The 24,104-nt window shown below is 44.8% G+C and overlaps 1 protein-coding gene across 2 annotated transcripts in view; it reads left to right on the forward strand.

The window, feature by feature from the left end:
* LOC144179551 (uncharacterized) overlaps nucleotides 1-24,104 on the forward strand; it is a 57,282-nt gene that overhangs the window by 24,521 nt on the left and 8,657 nt on the right. For both annotated transcript variants that reach the window (XM_077707943.1, XM_077707942.1), the window contains exons 5-14: nucleotides 8,445-8,521; nucleotides 9,707-9,873; nucleotides 10,794-10,928; nucleotides 12,869-13,034; nucleotides 13,199-13,352; nucleotides 14,382-14,485; nucleotides 15,568-15,876; nucleotides 17,500-17,592; nucleotides 19,516-19,612; nucleotides 22,304-22,380. In XM_077707943.1, the coding sequence (XP_077564069.1) occupies nucleotides 8,445-8,521; nucleotides 9,707-9,873; nucleotides 10,794-10,928; nucleotides 12,869-13,034; nucleotides 13,199-13,352; nucleotides 14,382-14,485; nucleotides 15,568-15,876; nucleotides 17,500-17,592; nucleotides 19,516-19,612; nucleotides 22,304-22,380 (1,379 nt within the window). The remainder of the gene's footprint in view (nucleotides 1-8,444; nucleotides 8,522-9,706; nucleotides 9,874-10,793; nucleotides 10,929-12,868; nucleotides 13,035-13,198; nucleotides 13,353-14,381; nucleotides 14,486-15,567; nucleotides 15,877-17,499; nucleotides 17,593-19,515; nucleotides 19,613-22,303; nucleotides 22,381-24,104) is intronic.

Consider the following 24,104-nt stretch of genomic DNA (forward strand, 5'->3'; position numbering starts at 1 on the left):
TTGGGCTCGTCCAGAAAACAAATGGGCTCTCGTAATGTGGCAGCACATGCGAGCATCGTTCAAAAAGGGGAAAGTTTTTCAAAGCAACCTTTATTCAAAGAAATATTAAGCTGAAAAACTGAAGTAAGTTCGGTGTACGAGTCCGCAAATAAGGAATCAGTGTGTCAATTTTTCGCCCCTCCCTCCCTTTCCACGGTGTTTTGAACTGCCAATCAGGGCATAAGGGTATCAGTATCATAAAGATATTAATGTGCACTGCAGAACAAATAGTTCTCAAATAATTGTGGAACCGCTTCTATTTCGTGGGGCTGGAACATGGCCGTGATGAACTAGCAACTTATTAAAACGTGCGAGCCGACGACGACGATTTCGCCAGTCATTAGGCCACCTTCGCGAGCATTACCAGCTTGATAAATATTGTGTATGCCCAATACTGAGCCCAGCTTGGATATTCTATCCGCTGAAAGACATCAGTATTTATTTGTCGGTGGGGATTTTGGCATTCAAAAATTTGTGAGAGGCTAAACGAGGCTGTCGTAACAAATATTATTGACAAATGAGCTAAAAAGAGGCTATCTAAGATTCTGTGGAACACCAAACGTTAGTGTCTGGCTAGTTCGAGGTCCGTTTGGCCAACCCTTTACTGTTGGCCGCGAGCACGTTGTTTTCGTTTTTTATGAAGCGCCGTTTCGGTTCAAGCTTGCCCGCTTTTCGATAGTTAATCTTGCACGTATTTTGATTATTTACTTATTAATTTTATTTATTTATTTATTTATTTATTTATTTATTTATTTATTTATTTATTTATTTTACCTTCAGGGAAAGAGGCATTACAGAGGGGAGTGGTTACAAGTGAAAAGAATACAGAATACAAATATAATCTTATTGTTAATAAGAAAGATACATGAAGTTGCTCCTAATTATACAATCTTTGATAGGCATGCACGAAACAAATGGTTATCGGCAACTGTAACAATTTCTTCGTGAAGGGGATTCCATTCCCGAGATGTAAGCGGCAAAAATGACTGATCGGGTTGCTTGGCTGAAAACCCACTTTGTGACGTTGATCGATGCGAGAGGATAGGAGGCCGGGGGACTAGTTCACCGCGAAGAGCAACATGGTGATAAAGCTTATGTAACAAAGTTAAGCGATAAATTTTTCGGCGAAATGATAATGATGGAAGCCCAATGTTTAACTTCATGGCACTTAAACTGTGAACTCTCCCAACCTTCGAGTCCGTTCTGGTGCAGCTGTTTTTGCCTCTATGAGCGTAGATTATGGGATGTTTCATAAGTCCGTTTTACGGCTTGTACTTTCGAGCTTGTAATTTCCGCTCACAGAGATGCATCCGCAGATGCGGGAAACGGCAGCTGTAGCTCCGACGGATGTCAAAGCCTAATAGGCGATCAACGCTATCCGCGGATGAACGGTATGGCAGCCTCGAGCGCAGCATTTTTCTGAATGTTCATCCGCACCTGCACCGGATGTATGACGGCAGAAAGAGGCGCGGCGTCGGTCAAAGCATCGTTATAGTAGAGGGGAAAGGCCCTTACACTGCGCTCATTAATTCTGTACGCCGAGAATTTAGGCGTTCTTGCCACGTAATAAAAAACAGCCGGCCAAGCCATTTATTTTACTCTAAAGGAACCCTACAACACTTTTTTCAACCTTTTCTAAATGTTAAATGCTTGCAGAACGTAGTTAACCAACACACCGAGCACGTATAATGGGGGGGGGGGGGGGGGGTGAGGGGTCAAACATCCCCCTAGCCTAAAATAACTCCAATCAGATAACTTTAAAAGAACTCGCTCAATTACCCCTTCAGGATATTACGAAATTATTTGTCATACCGGTAAGGTGACGCTCAGATGGAAATGATGCCTGTACAGGTGGAGCACGTGGGCCTGAAGTTATCAAACAGGTCTTACGGAAGCCACAACATGCATAGACAGGATATGCCGAATCCTTACTGGGGACGCTGTAACCGACGCTTACTAGGCCGTGAAGCATTGGGCCTAACATCTGATTCGTGCTTCGGCGGCTCGTTGCTAGAATATATTGTTGGCTTCATAACAGCAGCTCGCGTACGTCTGCCACACTGGTAGTTGGCAGTCGTGTAGTAAGCCTTTTCAAGAAGCCCACATGCTATGCATTACAACTTCCTGGTTTGTCGTACCTATTATGTGGCAACATTCCTGACGCGAGTGGCGAATAAAACGGAATTTCGTATTTAGGCGGGAGTTTCTGGGGAACAAATCTTCCCAACTGCTCGTTGCACACTGCGGGCTCATCGTCAACGACTGGGCAACCCAAGTGTGAAAGAATGGGATTGATTCAAGAAACATGTTGTTTCGAACGAACTGTTCACGTGAAAACAAACAACTCTGTAGATGTCATCCCTCGAAATAAGGGGTAAAGATTGACGCCGCCAATTCGGGGGAAAAGAAAAGTTTGAGTTTTTTTTCTGTAATTATTGGCTGTCAACATGTAGGTGGCGTAACATTCATCTTTGAGGCGTAAACTGAAATTATTGCAACCACAGTTCTCGCCTTTTCTGTGAATGTACCAATGGGAGTCTATAATTAACAATTGCTAGTGAGAAGGACGTTATACAACTGCTGTTCAAAACATTATATACCAATTTTTGAAACATTTCCGTCACTCTCCAGATTATTCGTTTGAGTGGTGGCACTGAACTTTAAAAGTGCCGGGGATTTTCAAACACAGCCTTCAATTTAACGTTTGCCTCAAAGCTGTCCGTACTTCTGAATTTCTTATTGGGAAAATCGGTCTGGTCAAACAGCAATGTCTGCAACGCTAGTAGTTGGGAAAGCTGGCGCATGCCAGTACATAAGCACAAAAAAAAAACAGGGCACTTAAAAGAAGCCACGTGCGCAGGCGCTGTGTATGTCGCTTTTTTCTGCCTATTTTCTGCGCTGTTAAGTTCTGGCAACTCCAATACGAATCTAAATGAAGAGTAGGAAGGACAGTATAATCCAACAACCGCACAATCAGGCCTGCCTTCTCGCATTACTGCTCACCCTCATGACTATGTTTCCTGCGAGCTGCTTGAAGGACTCCCATCGTATCGTCGCCTTTTTTTTCATTTTTTAACTAACCACACACATTTGCCTATTTAAAGGAGGCCTCTCCCGGCGTATCATGCATAGTTGTAGTCCCCTACTTTTTTGCCTAGTAAGCATGTTGTGCCTAGTAAGGTTTTGTGCCTGCCCTAAGAGAAGCGCTAGTATTAAACGAGATCTAACATTGACATATTAGTTTTTTTGGTAAACTGACACGTCATTTCCCTACTACAAAGGGGATACCACTAGCAATCATCATCATAGTCACGTTTGTCAATCATGCGTACCGGTACAGGTCGCAGTACATGTGCATTTGCGGTGAAGATGCGCGATGAGAGTAAAAGAGGGAGAACTTCTTGCCGCCATGGACGATGATGATGACATGGTTGAAAAGCGGCCCCGGAACAGCACTGCCGACTGACTGACTCAATGATGCAGCGCCAAACGCCCTTGCAGACGGCTAATAAAACAGGGCGGTGGGCCGTACGTCGTCGGCGTCAGAATAGAGTTTTAACATACCGGCTACCATCCTCTAACGCTACGGCGGCGGGTAGCGGGGCCTGACTGGGAAGGTGAAAATACGTTCAGGTGGGGGGATTAGTTCCGCCGGCCGGCCTTCGCCAACCTCGCACCTTCTCTCCACTGAGGGGCAACCTCCTCGCCCTCCCCGCGCGCGCATGCGCGGTCGGGTCCTGGTAACCCGCCACCGTAGCGTGAGCCTCCGCTAGCCGCTATGCTAAAACCCTCTACTATGTCTCGGCTGGCCATGGGAAGGAAACTCGGGGCTGGGGAATGGTCACGTCCATGGCTCACTGGAGCTCCTGCGGGCCGACGCGATGCATATGCCATGAAGCAATTGCTTCAGCCGCCGAGACGTGGTGATGCTGCGGCCACGAAGCGGACGACTCCGCGCTTTACGCCGAGTGCGCTATGTGGTTGCAGAGAAAATCAGATGAACCATGGGAGATGTAACCGTCTACAGTTAAGTTGGTTAATTCAAAATTCTTTAATTCGAATGTCTGGATACACCTAACTGTACTTTTTGGTCCGGCCAACTCTCTATAGTAGTCCATGTATAAAGAAGTTCATTAATGCGAGGCAGAGTAGGAACCGCCACGGGTAATTCGAACTACGCGCCACCGCGCCGCCGACATGAAACCTTGCACACAGCCAGAGAAACACACCCTGGGACTACACACGAGGATGCGTAGAAACGAGAAAGTAAAACAGAGTAAACCAGTCTTAACCAGCAATGGCGGACGTTTTGGAAGGCCCATTCTTTGTGAATTAGGTAAACGAGGACGTGATACAGTGGTGCGTGTGGCGCGCTGACAAATGAGGACTTGATATCCCAGGTCAGGAGAACAGAACCTGTCACTGATAATGACGACAAGGAGAACGCTGACGAAGCATAGTGCAGCCATCCGCTTAGAAGTCACGACCGGATGAAGTACTGTCCTTCTCTTCTTCAGTTTTCAAGAGGGCGAAGATGAAGCTTTCGGCTTCATTCGTTTATGTAGAGCGAAAGGGATGACTGTCCCCTTTGGTAGCAAAAGGCGGGCTGCAATCACGGAGTTTATCAAGCGTGAAAAGGTTGACTTGCCCTACTGCTTCCAAATCGCAGTGTAGGGTTGTTCATGATGGAATGTAACAGCGCAATAAACGACGATCGACACAGAAGAAAATTTACAAGACGGGCGCTAACTCGCAACGCCCGTCGTTCATATGGTTATTATTCTTACTGGTACGGTTGTTATTTTTTCCTTTCATTAGTCCGAACATTTATTAATTCGAACTAAGTTTGAATCTCCTTGCGATTCGAATAAGCGAGCTTTTACGGTATTAGGATATTAACAAGGCGGCCATCAGCTAGTCCGCGCAGGCTGCACTTATCGGACGCTGGAACCACAGCGTCATGTTCCAATGTTCGCTTCTTCGTCCTCTGCAAAAAAATGACCCCATCTTCCCGTAGGGAACCATGAGGAGGATGCGAAGCTGGTGGGGGTTCCGTGTAGGTTCAATTGTGTTGCCGTTATGTTGTTTCATTTATCGGACCACAAATGGGAACGTACTGTGAACCCCCATGTAGAGACAGAAAAATGTATAAAAATGTAGAGAAATGTAGAGACAGCGAAGAGTCCGACCCCCGTGTTACCTGATCGAACACCTCCTGGTTCTCCTCTTTCTTTATTGCGCGCTCACGCTCCTGCCCCGCTGCCCGCCCTCTTCCTCCTCTTCTCTGGTTAAGCAGCCAGGCGCGTGGCGCTTCCCGCCACCGCTTTCCCACGGGAAATTCAACATCCCCCTCTAACGTTTTCTGTTCGTCGTTTCCGTTGACGTTCAGCTTCGCGTGCTTTCGTTGTATCAGTAGCTTCTTGACGTAGTTTGAATGAGTGAAGAACATAAGGGGCGTTCGTAGCACATGCTCCCGTCTCAGTTTCTAGCTTTGGCGGTAAATCAAAGCTACAACCTGAGACGGGAGCATGTGCTACGAACGAACCTTATGTTCTTGACTCATTCAAACTACGTCAAGAAGCTACTCATGACGATGAGTGCGCTCTGGTTTCTGGGACTATTACACTCGAAGAAGTTAAGGCTGCCATCTCTGACCTTAAGACAAACAAGACCCCGGGGCCAGATGGTTTGAGCGGAGAGTTTTATCAAACGTTCTCTGCTATCCTTGCTCCCGTTCTGTTAGACATATTCACAGCAGCATACGACCATGATGTTTTGCCGCCAACCTTTTATTTAGGACACACAGTTTTAATTCCGAAAACGCAAGATGAACAAAAGCTGAAATCGGTTGACGGCTATCGGCCAATATCTCTCTGCAATGTAGATTATAAAATTTTCGCAAAAATTTTATCTAGGCGCCTTCAACTTGTCATTACTAGTTTAGTAGGACCTCATCAAACTTGCGGTATTAGAGGTAGGAGCATTCAAACAAACATACATGTTGCCCGTTCAATATTGGAGTGTGTGTCTGATTCGGCAGAGCAGGTGGCCCTTATCCAAATTGACCTTTCAAAGGCATTTGATCGCGTTTCTCATGATTTTCTATTCGCACTATTGGCAGCGGTAAATTTAGGGGATGTGTTGTTAAAAGGCATTCAGCTTTGTTACAAACAGTGCACCACACAACTGGTCGTCAACCGCGTTCTGTCTAAGCCAGTTTCGATTAAGTCGTCTGTTAGACAGGGCTGCCCCCTTTCACCCTTGTTGTTTGCCTTATACCTCGAACCTCTGTGCCTTAGTATTCAGCAGAGTGAAAGAGTACGGGGCTTTTCATCGCTATCCTGTGAGGTTAAGGTCCTTGCTTACGCGGATGACATTGCCTATTTTTGTGCTGATAAAAAAAGCGTTCAAGAAGCCCTTAATCTCACCAGGCAGTTTTGTGGCGCGTCTGGAGCAGCTGTGAATATGGAAAAAACAAAGGGATTTTGGTTTGGTGAATGGGGTGCGAAACCGTCCTTATTTGGTGGCATTACTTGGGATAAGGACGCACTTCAATACCTAGGTGTACCTTTGCACCACATACGAAACACCGGGCCTCATTGGTCATTGGCACTCCAAAAAGTCAAGCGAGCCTCTCAGGCATGGATGGGGCGGGAACTTTCTGTGTTTGCGCGTGCGCGAGTTTGTAATGTCTTCCTTGTCGCAAAGCTTGTTTATGTGCTGAAAGTACTCCACTGTGCGAGTTCTAAAGTACAAGCTCAACATAGAGTTTTTGCAACATTGGTGTGGGGGTCCCAATGGGAACCTATGCGTAGGGACAATTTGTTTCTTCCATTAGTGTCTGGGGGTACTGGGCTGATACATTTGTTTGTACACCGGCTTGTATCTCGGTTTTTCTTCTATAAGGTGACGCATCATCCACTTCTGCTCAACGTTATTAAACAGCGCATAAGTTTTCATTTACCGTTTTTGCTTGTCTCCACTGGTGAAGTCAGTACGAGGCTGCCATGGGGGTTTTTAAAGGGGTGGTCGACACCTTCAATTTCCTTACTGCGAGGTTTTCCCTGCAATATCTGCTTACCCTTTCCAGGAAGGCTTTGACGAACACTTTATTAGAGAGTCTGTTCCCAGTGCCGGTTTATCGCCAGCCTTACATTTGCCACCATAAGGACAATGTTTTGAAGCGGGCCACACGTATGTGTCTTCCTCTAAATGCAAAAACGTTTTTCTTTAAGCTGCATACATCAACAACCCCAGTGAAAACATGGTTGCGCGAGAAAGGAATGTCTATTCCTTGGTCTGACAATACCCGTTTATGCAATCAACCTGAAACCATTGATCATTGTTTTGTTTTGGGCCGGGATGCGGTGTTTTTCTGGGATGTGTTGCAACGAACTCTTAAAAAGGACATGGACATTACCCCTTATACAATTCGGTTCTTGCCTTTTAGAGATGTTACTGGAGTGCCCTATGATATATTTGTTGTGATCGGATTGTATAGCTTGTGGAAGTGCCGCATGACGGACAGGCACGCGGAACCCCCTCGCCCAACTAAGTCCATTTTTCGGGAGCAATATGCGTTGGTGCGAAGCATTTATGCGGCGCAAAGTGACCCACCAGAATGGCTGCATCTGTTGGACGAGTGCGTCTGCTTGCCAGAGTTTTAACGGACGGCTTATTTTAGCTGCAGTGATGTGCATCTTCTTGGACGACTCATAACTTTTGTAGGCTGTATTAAGGGCAGTTTTCCATGCAGTAAAGAAAAAAAAAGTTTGTAGCGCAGTCGGAAGAGCGCCACATAGCTCCCGTTGCGGCCAGAGAGTCGTGGGATGGAAACCGGGTGCCGCCTAACTATTTTTTTTTATTTATAGTAAACAGCGCTGACGTCAGGCCAAACGCTGACGGGGCTGAAGAGACGCGCATGCGCAATAGAGTGCGGACGGTGGACAACAACGACAACAAGGGAGGGAGGGACACAGCCCCGAGCAAGAGATGCTTCGCATCTAAAACCTAATTATACAAGTTTAATTTTAATAACACGATAAACGCCTCGATAAAAAAGCTTCTTGTCGGCCGAGAGCCGCGTACACTGGAGCGGGAATACTTAGCACTAGTAGGCGATTTACGAATACACGGCCAGCATTCGGTACAGCTGCATAGACTTCGAAAATTCAATTTTGTCAGTTTTCGTGTGCTCTATCAGATAAAATAATATAAACTTGTTCAGTGTCAACACTTTATATGTACCCTACGACTACGGCTCTAGTAAACGGGCTTAACATTGAGTTGGTAACATTTTGACAGTATTGGGTTGTTAGAATGTCAACTTGAGCTTGTGTGTTTGTTCAATAATTCTGCATTTGAAATGTTTCGTTTGACGAATGTTGTTTTTTGTCCATCTCTAGCCATGAAATGCTGCACGGATCCTGTAGTCCTACGAACACTGACCTTGGAAGGAGTCAACTTTGACTGTTCTAATCAGGTTAGAAAAAACTCTAAGGAAACGTGCGAAAAAAATTGTGAGCAGTCTGTGTCGGTAACTGCTTCTCAATTCTTGAAAACGACGCTAAAATCAAAGTTGCCGTTTTCCCAAGAGCCAGGAGCACACGCGTGCAAAACCTTTGACAGAATATTCATTTTTCTTGCCTAGAAAATCTAAAAAGTTTTCCTTCCTTCAGCCGTTTTAAATCAGAGAAAAGAACAAGAAGGTGACTGAGTACTTCATAAAACCTGTCTTTGTACTTCGGGGTCATTGTGGGGCCTCTTAAATTCGCTTGCACTGATCCCGCAAAACACGCTAAAACATAGCAATCCCCCCTTTTATCCGTGTATAATTCTGGTTCTTTTCAGCAGGTGGTATACCCCATTTAACACAGTAATTGCGGTAAGCCAAAGGGCAACCTCCAATTACGGAACATAAAAAGTGATTTAAAGGCAGATGGAAAAAGTTGTTTCAAAAGGCTTATCAACGTCGCGATCGGTTATGTATATTCTTAATAACCAATATCGAAACGTATATGAGTATTTCTTACTCGTGTTCTTCTCCAATTTTCCCTCTACTCGTTTACTTATAAAGAGAATCATTTCGGATAAATCGGAAATAATGTAGAAGAATGCTTTGTTTAGTGCAGTGTATAAGTTTTTTTCTCGCAAAACCTTCCCCATTGTAGATAATTTTGCTTTGTTTTTGAGTTGGTGAAGACCAAAGTTTAGCGTCAAGTAAATTTCAATTCAGCAAGGCGTCTTGAAGCAAAAAAAAATATTTATTCCTCCTCACATATCCCCAAGCTTAGGCAAGCAGAGCAACATGCTTATAGCCTTCCACGTTTATACTTGATTTATGCCACTTTAAATTAGTAGTTTCCGAACGAAACGGGCGGCGAAAAAACCGTGGAACCGCCCGGTTTTCTGGCTTTGATTTAAAAATACTTAGGATGTTCTCTACTGGATGTTCTCTACTGAAGGTCAGATAACCTTCAAACTGGCTGAGAAGAATCGTTAATGGTGCGGTGGCGAAAGTACTGAAGGAAGTTGGGCCACGTTCACAAAGGTTCTAAATATCCCACAGCACAAGCGCCAGTGGTCTTAGGCAGTAACGTAGCTCCGGTCGTGATCTTCTCCAACAACAACGTGTGGTTAAAAAATATCCCACCTATATCTTTTGCAGAATGAAATTGACGTAATGCTCAGCCACGGCGTCGACTCTAGTCGTATTATCTATGCAAGCACTACCAAAGAGGCTTCGGAAGTTGCATACGCTCAAAACCTAGGAGTGCATTTGATGACCTTCGACTGCGTGGAAGAACTGGAAAAAATTAGGGACAAGAATGCCAGGTAGTATATGCCTTACGTTCTTTCCATGATATTCAAAACGTCGTAACTCACCTAAATTAGACCTCCGACACATGTACCTAGATCAAATATATTCCGTGACCAGTTTAAAAAGAAATGGCAGCTACTTAATACTTGGGCTCAGTAAACAAACTTCGCATATTTTTTCCAGAAACATACGTGCTTAGCATATGTTGTTATTCTTTGGTAGAACGAAAGTGAACGAAATGAACCCAGAAGAAATGATACACAATTACTTCGAGCTGGTTCACTCGAAGTACGTCATCACAACTTGCCCAAATTGCAATAAATGTTTTTACGTCTACGCTTCTGCTTTTGTTGAGGTCTGCTAATGAACGACATAACATAGACAGCGAGGAATTCACCATCGGGCATTCAAAACGAAGCAAAACAAAACAAAACTTTGGCGCAATCACGAACCCAACCCAGTCGATCTAGGTTTGCATTTTTTTCCGCACAGCAACTGTAGGAAAAAGAGCATGTGGATTTCACTGTGCTTGCACTGATGGCGCAAATTGCTTACATTACCTTACACTGAACAGGGCAAAATAAACGAGGGGCCATGCTATATAAGTGTGTAAAAACGGAAAGGCAACGCTGTCCTGAGTCACAAAAATCTTTAACAACACCTGTAAGATGTTTATAGGAAAAAGTCGTACTTTAAAGGCCGTGGTGGAGCAATGTGGCAGTAGTTCATACATTGGTTTATATTTACGCAATAAATTACTCATTCGCGAGTACATCAAGATGTTGGTACTATATAATATTATAGCCTACGTCTTTCGCTCTTTCTTGATAGATAGTGAGTGGCACCTTATGGTATCATGCCTACTGCAGGAATGCGTAATAACACTACCGGTATGTAGGTACATAGATGTTATTTGCCACATATTCACTTCCAGGCTGCTCTTGAGATTCAGTCCGCAAGGAGCAACTGCAGACCAAAAGATGGGACGAAAGTTTGGCTGTCACTTGAGTGACGCAGCAGACATCCTTCGAACTGCCACTGAACTTGGCTACACGGTGGTCGGAGTGGCGTAAGTAGACGACATATCTTTTTTGCACTTTCACTATTAGCCTTAATGCTGGTATTACGTTTCATGCCGGGTTATCACAAATAAAAAAAACATTCCGCTTTAATAAAAGCAGTGTGCAATACTGACCGACGCAATAATCATAGTTGATAACAATTATGCGTTCGTTGACCAATTTAAAAATGAAAATGTCGGCTTGTCGTTTAATCAGCTGGGAACCTTCCGCTGGGGGTTGTTGCGTTTACTGTATTACTTTCACACGGGCCACGTTATCAACAATTACTCGGAATTTAACTTTGCCTTGCTTATTGAGTTTGTGATTGCGGAAATTCGAAGCAAGTCATGCACCCAGTCCCTCTTCAAGGCTCTTTCCTAACGCATCATAAGTTGTGGAGTTGGCTTGTCGTGGTTAACGAGTAGCAAAAATTATCGCAACGTAGCAGCTGTTGCTTCTTCACGACAATCTTGCGACATATTAAGCGCTGCGTTATGCCATCGCTTTTCTTTCGCGAAGCTGCATTGTTTCTCAAAATTTACGGCCGCAGAGCTTCACGCGGAGAAATAAATCGCACGTGTACAAAAATGGTTGCCGATTACCGTACTCCCTAGTGAGAAACTTGTGCGCAGCGCGAAATGCAGTCTTCTCGGTCACGTCGAATACCTGCTGCGTCACAGGAAGTAGTCGCGTGATGAGCGAACGCGTGGCGGCGCGCGCTACACTTCCGTCATCTACCAACGCTTCCTAGCCGCCGCTGAGCCAGTTGTTACAAATCGAGTTTGAACCTCAAGCTCAAATGTCGGCGATTGGAAGCCTTTGCGTGGGTGGCGCGAACTTCATCTCAGGAAGTGATAGCATGTGATCTGCGTCACGGGACTTGCTCGGCGCTCTTTGCCCTAGTTGGCCTTACGCCTTTAACACCTGAAGGCATGATGATGATGATCATTCCCGGAAAGGGACCGCGAACTGCGTCTTAGGAAGTTAACACGTCATCGTTGAGGAGCGCACGACAGCACGCGCTGCTACAGTGTCATATCGCAGCGCGTCGCCACAGCCCATCACGTCGCAAGGCCTCCCTTTTACACTTTCGCCATGCGTTGCCGCCGAGAACCGCCTCGCACCGCTTCAGCTTACCGCTCTACCCCTTATACTTTCGCTACACTCCTCCTCCGTCTTCTTTCTGTCTTCGGTTCTCCCTTCGTTCGCTCGGTAACGATGACGGCGCCCCCGTCAAACTACAGCAGCCGGCGCCAATGTGCTGTGAACTGAAAGAAATACCACCACAGCACTGCATGAAGACTAAACAGCACACGGGGTCAGCGCCTTGTAAATACTGCACTCACCACGCCGCCCATGAGATACTGAGAAGAAAATGTCTCCGAAATGTGTTTGTACGTTTATTTAAGTAAAATTAACTTCTTTTGTGCCGTTTTAGCCGGACCTTTGTGTAAATACACCTGTTTTTCGCACCGCATAAAAGCAATCTTTCCGGAGCTTAACACGGTTCTGTTGTGTAGCACTCAGCAATGCGTTCTTTTAGTAATCGCACATTTGTGGCTTCCAATTTGCTGTTACAATGTATAATCGGCATTTACGGGTACATTGTCTCATTGAATCGATTTCGCTGTATGGCTGCGATTTTCGCCTACATTTTGAAGAAAATAAACCTTCTTGGCCTTAGGAATGCGCCGAGCGTTTAAAATTGGTGTTGCGGTCCCACATTCCACGTTATTTACTAGAAAACACCTGTACTTGTTTTAATATTTTTCCACCTCTCACTTAAAAACATTACCACTCAAATAATGTGGTTCTTCTCGAGCTCTCTGTCCCTTTTAGGCTTCAGCCTACGCGAAACAAATGTGCAGAGTGTGCTCTATAAAACCTACTACTTCTGCCGAGATTGATGCTTAGTCTTATAGGGTCTACTTCTTTCAAATTTTTTCAGGTTTCATTCCGGTGGTAACCACTTCGATGGTGAAACGTTCGCACTTGCTATCAAGCAAGCTAAAAGTGTGTTCGACATAGCCGCCAAGCTCAACATACGGATGACCATTGCGGATATCGGAGGAGGATTCCCGGGTGGCGTCCGAATGGTAGACTGCTTCAAGCAGGTTCGAAAAGATTTGAATACGCCTAAAATATAAAATCTTGTTCGCTTATATTTGTATACAAATCATATTGCTACCCATAAATTACTCCTTTGTTATTTACCTTGAATCTGCTATGAATTACCAAAAACACTGAAATATGGTATGCCTCCAATTTTCCTGCTCAGATATGCCAACATGTGCGCTCAGCTCTTGATTTGCACTTCCCGGCGTCCAGCGGCGTAGAACTCATCGCCGAGCCCGGACAATACCTGACAACAGCGCCTTACACGCTGGCTGTCAAGGTTGTCGCCAAGAGGACTAAGAAAATAAGCGTCCAAGGTAATTCCGCTATGCTAACTTTTGTTGCTTCCAATTATGGACAGACAGGCAGTGAAGGGGTCACGACAGCGTGAGAGAAAAGTGTAAGAGAAGCACACCCCTTGACCACACCATTCTACTATTAGGTAGCTCCGCATTCATAACACCCACGTTAATAGTATAAAGGTGTTGCAGAAACCCTGGTTTAAATGAAAAAAAGGATGATAGAGATACAGTTCTTACTAACTACACACAAATTACTTTATCGCGACCATACAATGCAACCACCACAATTTCTTCTAGAATTATGTTCTCCTTTTTCTGCATTTAATAGTGCCGCCATATGTCAAATATAATACCGCAGCCCCTTATACCGAAGGTGATATGAAAAATCGATTAGCAAAATACCACAACTGAGTTACGTTATCTGGCGTATTGTTTATGAGTCTAATTGGCAGGCCTAATATTCTGGGTGTTCATACGCTTAAAAACATTGTGAAGGCAAATACAGTTCAGTTCATGTTCGAAAATTGCATGAATGCTCGGAATACTATCAGTGCAATAAATGCAAAGTTTACAAAAGGTATACCCACCAAACGTGTTTTCTACTCAGCAAACGTGAGAGGAATTCATCCACTGACTACTGTATTGCACCATTTCATGGCAGCAGCATCAATATATAGGTTGAGGGCAACCGAAAGATCTACTTTCTTGCATTCTTAGGTGGCACATGGAACCAACAAAAATGACTGATAACAACCGCACGACACTGGGACGTAAAAAAATATTATTAGTACAACAGTGACATTTATGTTTCGGTTAATTTAAATCATTATTCGAGGGTTCTTCAATGTGCGCCACACACTTCTTCCGATCGGGAGCTTGTCTGTGTGATGAGGAAACTTTCAAGAAAAAACGTCGAAGCATTTCTGGATTAAAAAGCCGTCTGATTTACCTTCAGAAAATCGGCTCAGCCAAAGTATCTGCAATTGATAATCTCTAATTAGTGAGGTTTATGGTGGTAGATTTCAGCGCTACTTTTTGTTCAAGGTGCACACAAACTGGAACAACTCGTCTACCTCAACGAGAGCAGCCTGAATTGCTTTCCGCACTCCATGTACCGGTTCTTGGATATCAAGTATCACCCCCTAAGCGTGAGACATTTCTACTCTATTTGCGATTCTCCGTATAAAATTTGAACCTGCGTGCATAATTCCTCTGAAGGCGCCATAAAGGCAGAATAAAAGTTTAAGTAATTCGTACGTTACCGTTAACAAATAAATACAAGACCCATGTCAAGGAATGCTAAGATAGCTAAACCAGAAGCTAGCAGAACCGATGGCAGAGTGCCTACTCACAAGCCACGGGTGCACTACCCTTGTGATTTCGCAGGACAAAGTTATTTGCGACCGCCTACAAGGACCTACGGTTTATAAACTAGCCTAGGCCATTGGGTCGATATCTATGGTTGACTTTGATGGCGTCGCTTCAATGCTACCACTAACTTCACGCAGAGGTTAATTTAGATTTTATACCTCGAGTCTCACGTTACTTCTGGCATTTAATTCTATCTGTGTTGATAAAACGTGCTTTGTGTTACTTTTAAATACACGTTAACTCTTTCAAGTATGAGTAGGTTGTATTTTGTCGTCATTGCTCTTTAAAACCTTTAGTGGTCTTCGCAGTCCAAGAAGGCTCGCAAACATTTCCATTTCTCTAAGCGCCAATTGAGACAGATATTGTCGCTATTGTTTTTCTTCTCCAGAAAGTTGTTGCAGCTACCTCAAATATATAAATGCATTTATGTTTTCTCGAAATTGATTCCCATGGGAAATATTTTCGCTAAGTAATTTAAACAATATGGCTCAAGAAGCCTAACTAAGGCGTTAGCGTTTCTTCAAACTGTACAGTTCGGGTTTCTACGACATTGTAGCGTCAGCGCCATGTAGAGCAGAGTAACTGTGGACTTTGCTGTTCGACTACTTTTCTGCAATTCTTATAATAACATAAAATAGCTAGAAACTTAACATAAACGCGACGTAGGGAGGAGGAATGCACCGACTTTCGGTTTGCTTGCCAATCGCTGACAAGAAAAGTGGACATATATTTATACCGCTCATTTAAAACAGAACGTGCAGCAGCGTAAATTGCTTCCGTTTCGGTATTTTCGTACTTTATCGCACTTTGAAGGCCATGATACGTTTTCTGACGAACATGTAAAATGTAACGTGCCCAGCCACCGTACGACCGTCCCCTCGACCGGCTGACAACGGTGTGGGGCTGCTCCTCGGACCCTCTGGACCTGTTTGAGGCCGGCGTGAACCTGTTCGAGGTGTCCGTAGGCGATTGGCTGCTCATGGACAACGTGGGCTGCTACGGCCTCGTCAAGGCCTGCGGATTCAACGGGTCCGGCTACGCTCCAGTGCACTACCGGGCAGAACCCGGTGATGGGCCCCGCGTGTCCCACATGTTGCACGCTTCGCCTCTAAAGCCTGGCTACAGCCAACCGCTGGAAGCCGTCAGTGACGTGTTCCGTGGGTTACAGGCAAGTCATGACCTTCTTCCTAGTTTCGGTTGGTCAAAACACGGTCCAATGCCATTGCGTTAGGAGAGTTCCTGTAAATGTTTTGGTCTTGTAGAGCTATGAGTGCGGACATTGTTGTTACAAAAACTATCGGGCTTCAAGTGCTACAGAAATAAATTAAGTTACTTATGGACCGAAAATTGAATTGTTTAGGTAACACTGCCTATCTAAGTAATCAAAAGTTCTTTCACAATTCGACAACAACACATACATTTATAACGTTTCTTGTGTCCACGGCGGTTTCCAGCTTTGCTTCATAACGAAAAATTATGCCCGACTGCGTGGGTTTCACCGCCCTTATATTGCGGCCATTTTGAACAGCCACGGCCACGGTTTCCGCAAGCAGGAATGTTACTCCAGCTGAAACCTACATGTAAAAGGCCGCGTAGTGGAAGAACAAGGCTCGCATCCGAACTGAATATGGTTCGATACGTAAGAAAAGGGGTGAGTTTTGAATCGAAAACCGCTAACAAAAATTACATGCATGTAAACGCAAATACACCGCTACATGCGCGTGCCTCTGTTTATACTCAAAGCAAGTTTGACGCTGGGTGGCTTCGGGTATTTACATTAGAAATCCGCCGTTCTTTTTATCCTTAAAATCATATTCAATCACCAGCTGGTCACGTATATTCATTGATAGTGTAGTGTTCCAATCGATAAAAAGATAGAAACCAAACCTCGCGCTTAGTTCATTTAAAAGGACATCCCTTGTGTTATGTAGTTACAAAATTGTACTATATTATTTTGCCCATTTAGAGGTCATCCGTGTCATTTTCACCCTTACGTCAGGTCAGTTTAATAACGTTTATTTCAACTCTGTGCACCATAATTATTGTAGCTTCAAATTAGCCCCATCACCATCACCACGGGGACGAGGTCGCCGCAACTTCTTTGAGATTTTGTTCGCCCAATGACTGCAATATAATGGGCACGCTAAGCAAAACCTCTCTCACATTACTTACACAGACAAACACGCGAAACTTTGAGTGATAAACAAAATGAACAAATCGGCATTTCCGTCCTCCTTTTGCTTCAAAGTAGAGTTGTGTGCATATCACAAAAATAAGCGAAGCTGCCAACTTCCGCGAAAAAGCAATATTTTATAAAATAACGAAGGGAGCTGCTTTAAAGTTTTTGCTTACTATCAGCTGTCTTTTTCATTGTAGAGCCACTACATACCATAATGTATGAAATAGGCATAACTCCTTTCTCAGTCTAACTCTGTCAAGCTGTCAATTTAGAAACCTCGAGGGTACGGTTCTACAGCCCTTTCGTTGTGACGACTGTCGAGGGGGCAGTCAGAGGATAACGTTTGATATTTTAGGGGCACCTTCCTTCCTGTGATTCCCCGCTCTAAACATCACTGTGCCTTGAATAATTTTGAAAGGACTAGCGAAATGCCAATACACGTCTGTTGTCATCATACTGGCATGGCAGTCCGCTCTCTCTTAAAGTTCTCCCGGAATGATAAGTTGCACTTTCTTGATATCTCAAACAAAATCATGTGACCTGGACGCCGACAGTACTTCTCACTTCAGTGACCTTGTTTTCGCGTACACGTTTTTTTTTACTTTTCCGTAGACAAAAGCTGAATCGGACGTGAAGATGGGCAGCTTCTTCGTTCATGGGCAAGGCAGTCCTCAAGATATTGCATTGAAGGTTCTGGGAACGCAGGTATGTTCTAAGCTCTGAAAACATTCTTGCGTAGAAAGTTTACCTTTTCGAGCTGCTGTATCACCATCTGCTTTACGGAATAAAATCAGTAAATTGCCGCATAATATTCTTACTCAGATCATCGGTGCCTTGATAGAATTGTTCTTCAATAAAAGAGAATGCATTTTTATTCATTGCACGCAAGCTGCGCCATGTTCACATCTGCATATTTTATTTACATTACCTCTAAATATTAAGCTACGTGTATTTGCAGAGGTTTCATTTCATGATACTTTAGCCGATATTGCTACATCACCCCATGGAGGAAAGCGTTACCCCAGGGAAGATGGCGCCTGTGCCATGGCCCGCCCGCAAACTTCCCAGAGGTGACACGCTGCGGCGCACTGCGCGAGCTGGGTGCGAGGAGAGCTTTACCCCACCCACAATGTAACCGTCTCTGCAGGGACAGGAAATCGCTTCTCGGTGTGTGCGCTAAAAGGCTGATAGCAATCCGGCAATTATAATTCCGGCGGCGTAGGCATTCAACGTTATCCGCGCCGAATCGTTACCACTGCTGCCCCTTAAAGTGCAAAATACCTTCCCCAGTCAAGACTGACACGTTTGCGGGGCAGTGTTGTTAGCATCACATCGGGTCAAGGTTACCCATTAAATATCAATCAGTGTACGTCCCGTAATTCCGGTCGCTTCAGTTTTCCTGCCAATTTTCCTGCGGCAACTTTTCAAATCGATAGTACTTTATCAACGCTTTCTAGATAAAACATTGATGTTTTCCCATTCCAATTTCAACATTTCGCTATCGCACACTTACATGTACATAATTGTGTGACCGGAAAAAAATAATTTGCGAGACTACCCAAAATTACTGCTTTTCCCGTGCGAAGGAAAATGTTAACCGCGGAAACGGGGCTTAGGGGGGGGGGGGGGGTGCAGCCACGCCTTTAACATCTATTTTTAACAGCCACAAAAGACTCATGATCGAAGCCAGTAGCTAAAGTGGTACAAATCTTCGACCCCTCTTCCCTACTTTGCCGGGGAAGCGCTGTACCCAGTTGGCGCAAAAGCACCTATATCAAAGTTGATTTCCCCCTACACGATGACTGTAAATGTCAACTAAGAGCCTTCTGGACAATGCCGACTATCAAGAGAAGTTCAGTACGAGGGCCTGCACCCCTATGCTCAAACATTCGGGCTATGAAACGAACTATAACAAAACACGCGTGCAAGCTCGTGCCAAATTTTGCTGTATATTGCAATAGAAGAGGATTATTTTGGCCGCCCGTGTCGTTGGTGGTTGTTATCGTGGGTCGCTGTGTATTCCCGTGACGAAATTTGCGGTGCCTTCGCAGTGGTGGAGCATCCGTGCAGCCGTAGGGCCAATCCCGCTTAAATAAAGCCTTCAACGGGCAATGAACCAGAGCTAATTTAAGCGCAGCAAATTTTCCGTTTACTTTACTTCCCGAAACTTGGTGGGTGGGCCTTGAGAGTGAATGGAACACACAGAAAGCTGCGTGCAAGGCTGGTATTTCAAAGTGGGGACGCAATGAAGCAAGGTTCAGCAATTTTATTCTTCAAATTGGATCTCAGTAAGAGGGAAAGCCCTGATACACACCAGTAAAGAACTTTTTTTCTTTCCTGTACAAAAGCGAACCACAATTTTATTTATGATGTGGGGAGCACCCACTCTCTTGCCAAATCATTAGGATATTGCGAATCTCATAAATTTTGCCCCTCATACCACCGGCACTAAAAACGTTTCAGTAATAATTCTGGAAGTTTACTTCACTTGCAACCATTGTATGTATGAATGTATCAGAGATGTATTTGATATTTTTGCCATGAGGAAACCAACATGATTTCAGTGTACCACAAACCAGAAGGCATTAGCACTGATGAGTAAACAGAAGTATTTTTTTTTCGTTTCAGGATCAACAACAGGCATTCTACATCTGTGATTTACGCGAATTAAGTAGCAAGGCACAGCTTTGGCGTACTGAGCTTCCACGAGTGGCGCCGTACTACGGTGAGAACTTCGAAAACTGTTCTTAAAGCGGCCATCGTTCGCATCTTGCTGTTTCTTGTAAAACCGCATGACCTGAGCCTCGCGTTTCAGATTAAATTCCACTTTGTTAGTGCAATCCAAGTTTGAATATATAACTGAATCAACAACTTTACAGTACAAGTCCTACGAAAACTCTTCAAAACTATTTAAAACTGCTCTCATCGTAATAAAAATTGCAGTTTTCGAAGGCCCCCTTAAATTATTCCTTTTGAAGATTTTTTCACTTGAACCACAATAACATAGTCCTTGATAACAAATTTACAAGATATCCAACCCTCATATATTACCAATAAGCACATGAGGTAGGGTTGGAGCGCTCTTATTATATTTTTCTCTCTTTACCAAGTCCTTCATTCGCGAGGCATTGTACGTGTCTTTGCCCCCTATACCTAAAGCATTACATGGCTACTGCCTGGTTCTTTCCAGCTGCACGAATAAAAGCACCCGATAAGCGGTTTGCAGAAAATCGCAGTAAAAAAGCATAGTAAAATGATGCGAGGCACTTACGGAAGGGCGTTCGAGGCATGTAATGCGCGCTGTTCTGACACAATTAATTGAACAGAAAGAGCATTTATATGTGCCAGTCCAAAAAGCCGTTAGGACTGAAATTATTTTAAGCACTTGGGTCTACGACACCGGATTTCTTATTGTACAGACTTTGTTTGTGTCGGGATATGCTTTAACTTCGTCGTGGATAAAATGTTGAACCAGCATGCTTCCTAAATACAGTTTTCTAAGCCTCAAGAACAGTACACGGCAATAGTCGGATAGAATCCCGCAGAAATAAAAAAAATTACACCATCTTCCCGTGGGAACCCTGATGAGGATGCAAAGCATCGTGGCGGTTCCGTGTGGTTCCATTCTGTTGCCGTTATGTGGAGTGATCTGGTTTTTACTAGCACCAGGGGGAATTCCGCGTCCGGGTCCACACCGGTAGCAAAGGCACGCAAGTGCTGTTGTGTTACGGTGAGTAGGCGGTGGTTCTCGAGGCGCCGAAACTCGTCCATCATGTTCTTGTTGATGTCTCTGTGGTACAATCGGTAATCTCCGTCAGCTTTGGTGAGGTAAAGGTTGTTGACATTGGTGCACCGGCTGAGAGCAATGTACACGCCCTCCTCTTCGCAGCTTTGTCCTCTCGTTCTTCTTCTTCTTCGGCAGTTCCCCTACGGGAAGATGACGACGGTGGTTGAACGTGAACCTATCTCGTGATGTATTCTTTGGTTGACGAATCCCTAGGGCCATCCTGCCACAAGTAGCATCAGAGGCGCTGCGGACGGGGCTGGTTGAGCTGCAAGGCGCGTGGCGCTTCTCGCCACAGCTTTCCCACGGGAAATTCAGCATCCCCCTCTAAAGTTTTCAGTACGTCGTTACCGTTGACGTTCAGCTTCGCGTGCCTTCGTTGTATCAGTAGCTTCTTGACGTAGTTTGAATGAGTCAAGGACATAAGGCGCGTTCGTAGCACTTGCTCCTGTCCCGGATTTGTAGCGTGGTGGGAAGAGCACCGCGTACCTCCCGTTGCGGCCAGAGAGTCGTGGGATTGAAACCGGGCGCCGCTAACTATTTCTTTGTTTTATAGTGTAGTATCGCGGAGCTGTGGGTGTAAGGAGGAGAGTTGCGCATGCGCAGTGAGCGTGTGGACGGTGCCGCCATCAACGACGCAGGGCAAGGCGAGCCTAAGAAATGCTCCGCATTTTAAAAAATCAGAAACAAAGCAATAGTTTAACTCACGACTGTGCATTAACGTCTCGCCGCGCAACATACCTAGCCGCTCGAGCTTCACCCAACTAGGCGTTCGTAAGAACGGCTCAATCATTCAATAACAATCAATTAATCAACTTCAGTCAACTAGGCTAGGCGTTCGTAACACGTAAAAAAAAACGCCCATGTCTTTTTGGTACTACACGCTTCCAACGAATTCATTTTCGCCACGCTGCAAAGTCATTGAAAAGTCTTGGAGAGAGGCAGCATTGTGTAACGTCAAATTTTACGCTTCAACGGAGCGCCAAAAAATTTAATTAGGTAGCGTATTCCAAGAGGGATTGTATTTGCTTCATCACGTGCATTTCTTTTTTTTTCTCTCATAGTTCAATGCATTATACGCAAGCGAGGGAATAGCCCATAAGTGGAATCTTTTTTTCTTGAAGCCTGCATTATTTGCGAGAAAAAAAGATGGCCAGGGTTGAGCAGGTGATGCGTGGATTCCGGCCGCTGCAGTGTTTTTCTTTTCGCTAAGTACGCACGTTAGAGGAAAAGGAATTGCATTTTTGGGTTATTCCGTGGGTTGCGCATATCTCGTAAAAATAAGAGAAAAACCGGAAAATGCTCGTGGTCACGCATGTTAGATCTTTCGTGGGATCAGCGTCATGTCATTGCACTATACGGAGCAACCGTAAGCATAGCGTGTCTTACGCGCTCACTCACTTCATACCACGTAGAAATTTGCTACCGGATAAAATTGTTCTCTAAGTGGGACTACCGGCCATCTGCAATATTTCTGAACTACGCGTTGCAAAAGAAATGGCGGGTGCACAAAGTATGCCATATTTTCTCCATGATGGCTGTCGAAGATACTTTGCAATTTGAAAGAGAAAACACAAAGATCCCACTCTCGTAATAGAATTATGAGTTTATTGCCTGTTTTCACTTTTGCAGGTATGAGGGCATGCACCGATCCTGTCTTCCTTCATACGCTGGCATTAGAAGGGTTTAACTTCAGCTGTTCTAACAAGGTAAGGAAAGAAACTTGTAGCGCAATACGCGGTTTTCAGGAATTCCTATCACTTCTCCAAAATCTGTCTTATGGTGGTCGCTGAAGAAACGCACAAAGTGTATAGTTATATTAAACGGCCGACTAAAACTGTACAAACCCGCCATTAACGTATTCAAAATTCGAGCAGGGCTGAAATGTCCTAGGCAATTATACGGTATCCTACTAAGTTGGGATACATTTTTCAATTTCTCTTTCTCCGAAATACATTTCTTTCCGTTCTTTTGTTTGCAAAACAACCGCCTTGAGGCCAAAAGTAAAAACACCCGTGCGTACAAGATTTGGGCGCACGTTAAAGATACCCAGGTGGTCAAAATTAATCAGTAGCCCTCTAGTACGCCGCGCCTCATCGTCTGCGTTGCGTCGGCACGTTAAACCCTTCGATCAATCAATCAACAACTGCCTTGTGTTTAGTTATTATGCTTCCACTTATTTCTTCCGCGGAATATCAATAAAGCCATCTCCGTTGAGCGAGTGGACTTTGTCTCTTGCCTACAGCCTTCCTCATTCTATCCAGGATTTTCCGTTTGTCTGGACTAAGCCAGGGTAGCTGTTGAACGTTGTAACATACGTTAGATATCCGTAGTGAGCTGTTTTTTTTTCAGTTTATCACAGTTTGCCCCGGTGGTGTTGCATATTCGCAGATAGAATTGAAATCTGCATCAGTCCCTATCACTCCAACACACATGCGCACACCGACAGACGTGCACGCCGACTGAACCTCAGCAGCGCATGCGCCGAATTTATGCGAACGTACACACACGCCGCTCTCTCACACAAAACGGCAACCCCCTGCGCATACCTTCCAAACCCAATGTTGAAGACATAATCGTGTATACAGAAAATGAAATTTATACTGTGCATGGGCGCACCCGCAATCTGTGTCTTTAGATTTAGGATATCATAAATACTGTTATGTGGTGAACGTAATATCTTCAAAGTCTACAGAGGATCAATACTTTTTAGATGCGCTCTTCAAGCTCAACAGGGGGGCCAGTAGCACGCACTAGCCAGATCGTCGAAGCTCAACTTTTTCCTCCCCGTCTCTCTGGCCACCCATCAACAACAACGTTGCGGCAGCACATCTTCTATGCTGCAGTTGAATACTTGAGTTTCGCCTTGACAATACTGTTTGTAAAGGCATAAACACGTGAGCACGTAAACCACCTAGACATAAACACCTACACATAAACCGTGAGAACGTAGACCATGGGTTTTGAGAAGGAATGACACTCTCGGAAACCTCGGGTCCACCAGGGCTAGACGACGAGTGCTGCAGGCCTATAAAACCGAAGTGCTTGTTCAGTGCTTCCGCAGCAACATACGCCACTCGTCTCTGTTCTGTTAGTTTTTTGGTAGCCGGCACCAAGGTTCTGGCTGAGAGCGCCAACCCACGAGGACGCTACAAGATATTTCTGCGGTAATTTTACCCAGTCATGGGAGCGGATTGGTTGATTGTAGGGTTTAACGAGCCGACGCAACGCAGGCGATGAGGCTCGCCGTAGTGGAGACCTTCGGATTAATTTCAACCGCCCGGGGATCTTTAACGTGCGCTGAAGTCTCGTACAGATGGGAGCGGATCCAAATTTAAAAAACACAACTTGAAAAATTAATGGCGGGTTTACGTGCCGAAGCTACACCTGAGGTATGAGTCCCACCATATTGGAGGGCTCTGGATTAGTTTAG

This window comes from Haemaphysalis longicornis, unplaced genomic scaffold (assembly GCF_048455015.1).
Source record: "Haemaphysalis longicornis isolate Haplotype H1 unplaced genomic scaffold, Haemaphysalis longicornis Haplotype H1 scaffold_4, whole genome shotgun sequence".
Lineage (NCBI taxonomy): Eukaryota > Metazoa > Arthropoda > Arachnida > Ixodida > Ixodidae > Haemaphysalis > Haemaphysalis longicornis.